Raw genomic sequence first — 4,751 nt, 5'->3', positions numbered from 1 at the left:
AAAACTTTTCTTTAATGTGTTGCTGCCATGTCCAGTCAACCCAAATAGTTTCTTCTCTTGTGACCAACTTAAAAACCAATAAACAGTAGGCCCAGTTGTTCCACCTTTGTAGGTTCATGACTCCCAAACCCCCTTCCTCTTTAGAAAGACAAACAGTATTCTAGCTAGCTTGGTGATGCCCTTTCTTCTCTGTAGAACCAGTCCACAAATTTTTTGCACATATCTGTTGCATTTGTTCAAGAACCGTGGAAGGTAGAATGAAAGTTCTGGACGAATATGTATGGAAAGCAGTAAGAACAAAGTTTATAACTTGTAGTCTTCCTGCATGAGACAATAGGTTAGACTTCCAATTCGAAATCTTGCTAGTAACCTTCTCTATTAAAGGCTGACATTCTCTAATCCCCAACCTTGCAAAGATGAATGGTAGCCCAAGATATCTCACTGGAGGTTTAATAAATTATATTCCCATAATCTCCGCTAAAGCTTTTGCATCCTGCTGACTAAGGCCTCCAGCTAGTAAAGACGTTTTGTGGTTATTGATCTTTAACCCAGTTGCATCTCCAAAGACTTTTAAGCCGTCTTTAATAGCTTGCACTGATGCACTATCACCTTTGCAGAATATAAGAACATCATTTGCAAATGCTAGATGTGACAATTTCACCTTGCTACATTTGGAATGGAATAAGATGTCTTTGTTGTTGATACGCTGCATGAGAATACCATTCAGGATTTCCATAAGCATCACAAATAGATAAGGTGATAAAGGGTCACCTTGACGAATGCCCTTTTTACCAGCAAAGAATCCTTCAGGAGATCCATTGATAAAGATAGAGTATGAAGGAGTCGCAATGCACATCTCTATCCATTTAACCATAGAGTCAGGAAATTTGAAAACTCTGATCATCGCTAAGATAGCCTCCCAACTCACAGTGTCATAAGCTTTCCTTATGTCCAGCTTTATAGAACATCTGGGTGTAACATACTTCCTGTCATAGCCTCTTTGAAGTTCATGAGACAGAAGGATATTATCCTGTATAGATCTGTCAGGAATGAACGCCGACTGGTTAGAGTGTACAATATCATTGATCACCATCTTAATCATATTTGCTATGATTTTAGATATGCATTTATACACAATATTACATAGAGCAATAGGTTTAAAGTCTTCAACCTTTGTGGGGTTGTGAACCTTAGGAATAAGACATATGAACATGGCATTATGACCTCTTGGAAATTTAAAAAAATTTAAAGCATTGAGTATGGCATAGGTAAAATTGTTCCCAACAATAACCTAGCAGCTCGTGAAAAAGAAAGGAGTGAATCTATCTGGTCCCGGAGTTGCCTTCTCATACATGCCAAATAAATCTTCTTTAACTTCTTCCGGAGAGATATCACTTCCCAACTTTGCTTGCATGATCGGTGACAACACTGACTTGACTTTTAAGTTGTTGAAGAAGTCTACTCCACTTATCTCTTCTGCTTCAGACCCAAGGATCACACCATAATATTCCACAAAGGCTTTAGACCAGTCACAGTACCACCATTAGAGTTCTGCAAACACCAAATGCCACTCTTGGCCTTTTTTTCCTCCAGACCTTTGAAGAAAAATGTCATACACTTATTTCCTTCCCTTGACCAGGACTCATCATATTTAGTCTTAATCTCTGCAGCCTCTATTCTTGCTAACTCACTGTATTTCTCTAGCGCAATTTTTTCATTTTTCCCTAAGAATAAATCCCATGGTTTGTTTTGCAATTGCCTTTGCAAATCGTATAGGAATTCCCTTGCTTGCTCCACTCTTGTATGAATATCAGAAAAATTACTTCTAGCCCATGTCTTGATTCTGTCCTTCAAGAGTTTAAGCTTTTGTATCAGTATGTACATAGGATTGGTATATAATTGAGTTGCCCATACTTCCAGCAACATGTTCTAGAATTCCTTGTGCTCCACCCAATGATTCTTGAATCTAAATGGCAATGCTTTACTGTCATAATCATACCAGAAAAGCAACACTGGTGAGTGATCTGAAATTCCATGAGGCAAAAATTCCACCCTTGAATTGGGGTAGATATCCTTCCAGAGACTGTTAACCAAAAATCTATCAATTTTGGTAATAATCCTTCCTTTTCCTATCACTTTGTTGTTCCAAGTATAGAAAAACCCATTAAAGCTCTGGTCCGACAAAGCTGCTCTTTGGATACAATCAACAAACTCCACAGCTTCTCTAGGATGCATCAGACTTCCCCCTACTCTTTCTTTAGCTTTAGAAATGTTATTGAAATCTCCAACAACAGTCCAAGGCATAGTGATTGTACTGTGTATAGTAATAATATCCCTCCATAGCCGAAGCCTGAGATTCTTTGAATTTCTTGCATACACCACAGTCATTGGTTGGCTTGAATCTAACCTGACAATGTATGAATTGATCATATTCTTGCAACTTCAAAATGTCTATCTTGAAAGGATCCCATCACACCCATATTCTACCTGCTGGATCCTCGTTATAATTATTTGTGTGAGCCCAGAGTGGACAACAAATATTTCTAATAAGATCATACTTCTCTTGTCGCACTTTTGTTTCCAATAAACAAAAAACACTCAGCTTCTTATTTACTCTGACACTATTAATCTCCTTCGCCTTCTCTATGTCATTAGTACCTCTAACATTCCAAAAGCACATGGATGTCATCATCTATGATTTTGTTCTTGGATATTTTAGGTCTACCCCTTCCTTTCTTACCTTTACTCTGAGCCTTGGGTGTAGATTCATGGATCGAATTCTCACCGCACACTCTACCTGACCTTCTCACCACCCCCACTAGCTTTCGCAACAATTGGGGTGCTTTGTGTTATCTCACTGATAGGTTCTATTATTTGGTCATGAAAGTATTCCATTGCATCATCAGGAACCTCATCATTTAGAATCTCATCAGTATCATTAATGTCAGCCAGCAGGTGAAACCTACTTGCTTCCATATTAAATGCCTGTAACAATTCCTCTTCCATCATATGCATTAAGTTTGAGTTTAACTCTTTTTCATGTATAACAAGAGCTTGTTGTACTGCAAACTCAGTATTCACTCGAGCTTCATGCCATTCCACAATACTAGTACAATTACTAGCCTGACATCCATTACTTTGTGCATCTTGTTGGGCTTCTACATTTATGTCAAATTGGCCTTCAAGTACCACATTTTCTGTTGGCTCCGTACTTCCATTCCTTTCAGTTTGACTGTTCCTGCCTCGCACTTAAGACAGACTAGTACCAATATGTTCAGTTGCCTCAGAGTTTATCTGCCTCCATTCTACTGCTTGATTTCTCCTCTTATTTCTCCTCTTCTAACTCTTAGACATCCTAACATTGTTGCCTTGTGTACCTTGTGTTTATGGTACTACTGGTTCCTTTCCTTTATCCAGCCTCTGCGAAGTTTGTTGTACCCCCTTTTGAGTTTCCGAATTATCACCTCTATTCACTCTTCTACATTCTGCAACTAGATGCTCTACTATTTTGCAGGGATTACAAAACTTGGGTAAAGTTCCAAGTTGAACTTTCTGCCAAAATTCAACACCTAACTCAGGCACTTCAACAAATATCTGATCCGGTATAGGTTTTGATAGATCAATATCTACCAAAACACTCGCATAATACCCATTCATACGTTCCACTAAATTCATGTCAACTCTTATTGGGCAACCAAAACCTCTGCCCAAGCTCATCAGAATATCCACTTCCCAATATTCAAATGGAAGTCCAGGAAACTTGACCCACACATAGCCAGAAGTTTGTCTATGAGTGTCAATATTAAAGTTAGGAGTCCATCGGAAAAATCTCATCAATTGTTCTTGAAGATGCCAAGGACCTCCAAAGAAAATTTTGTTGAAATCTATTTCATTATCAAACCTGAACACAACATAACCTTTCCCCAAAGGTGACAGTTTTAATGGTCATGTAAGCGCCCATTCACTGTCGACTGCCTTTCTGATGGTGCCAATGTTAAGAGTGGTAACATCCATCCGAGCTATCAAGGCAAACTTACAAGCTTCTATTCCCTTTTCCACGGATTCACGAGAAATTTTCATAGCTGGTTTATTATCCTTTCTAGTCGGCATGGGTAAAGTAGAAACATCAACTGTTTGTTTCATCCTTCCTTTTGCTATGTTCACACAAGAATCCTTATTTGAACTTGGTGAATCATTATTTCTACTTTCCCCCTATCTTGAAGCCTCCACACCACATCTTTGGTGTCTTCCAGAACCAAACCCCAGAGGAACCGCAGCCATGGAAACAAAAAGAGATAGAGCAACCAAGGTTAATACTACTAATGAACTATCACTATAACCAGTGGAGGATTTTACCAAAAGTGAATATCAAACCTTGTAAAAGACAAACAGTTACACAATTATCGTTAGCTCATTCCTTACCTAACGAGGACAAGTTATAGATGAAAAAAACCTTAACTTTGCTAAAAGAAGAGAGAAGATTTCAAGTATAGCCTATCTCTGCGAGGAGTATTAGTGAGCAAGCAACATGCTTTGATAAAGATTACAACCGTTCACTCGAGAGTCTAGTTGCAACCTCTTCTCCACAAGTTGCTTGAACAGAAAGATACTATAAGTGGTAAAAACTCTGGATTAGACCTAGTTTATAAATAACTATTCTAATTATTTTGGTTGTTGTCTTTCTATAGTGTTCAATTAATTAAAATAAAATATGAATATAGCGGATTGATATTTATGAAATGAATTGGTAC

At 38.1% G+C, this 4,751-nt stretch overlaps 1 protein-coding gene across 1 annotated transcript; it reads right to left on the bottom strand.

Moving 5' to 3' along the window:
• Window positions 1-1,929: 1,929 nt before the first annotated feature.
• LOC147493396 (uncharacterized) lies at window positions 1,930-4,143 on the bottom strand. Its single transcript, XM_086567847.1, has 4 exons — window positions 4,038-4,143; window positions 3,527-3,917; window positions 2,798-3,238; window positions 1,930-2,407 (listed from the first exon to the last, which is right to left on the bottom strand). The coding sequence occupies exons 1-4, from the start codon at window positions 4,141-4,143 to the stop codon at window positions 1,930-1,932; spliced, it is 1,416 nt and encodes a 471-aa protein (XP_086423973.1).
• Between the last annotated feature and the right edge of the window lie 608 nt (window positions 4,144-4,751).

The sequence above is a fragment of the Coptis chinensis genome, chromosome 6 (genome assembly GCF_015680905.1).
Source record: "Coptis chinensis isolate HL-2020 chromosome 6, ASM1568090v1, whole genome shotgun sequence".
Classification (NCBI taxonomy): Eukaryota; Viridiplantae; Streptophyta; class Magnoliopsida; order Ranunculales; family Ranunculaceae; genus Coptis; species Coptis chinensis.
This window is presented reverse-complemented; position numbering and strand designations above follow the sequence as displayed.

Bases quoted from the DNA above. Each gene is read 5' to 3' on its own strand.
- LOC147493396 (XM_086567847.1), bottom strand. From the start codon at position 4,143: ATGAAACAAACAGTTGATGTTTCTACTTTACCCATGCCGACTAGAAAG. The intron at 3,918-4,037 runs GTAAGTTTGCCT...CTTTGGGGAAAG, and splicing joins GGAAAAGGGAATAGAAGCTT to GTTATGTTGTGTTCAGGTTT. The intron at 3,239-3,526 runs GTTTTGTAATCC...AGTGCGAGGCAG, and splicing joins CAACTTGGAACTTTACCCAA to GAACAGTCAAACTGAAAGGA.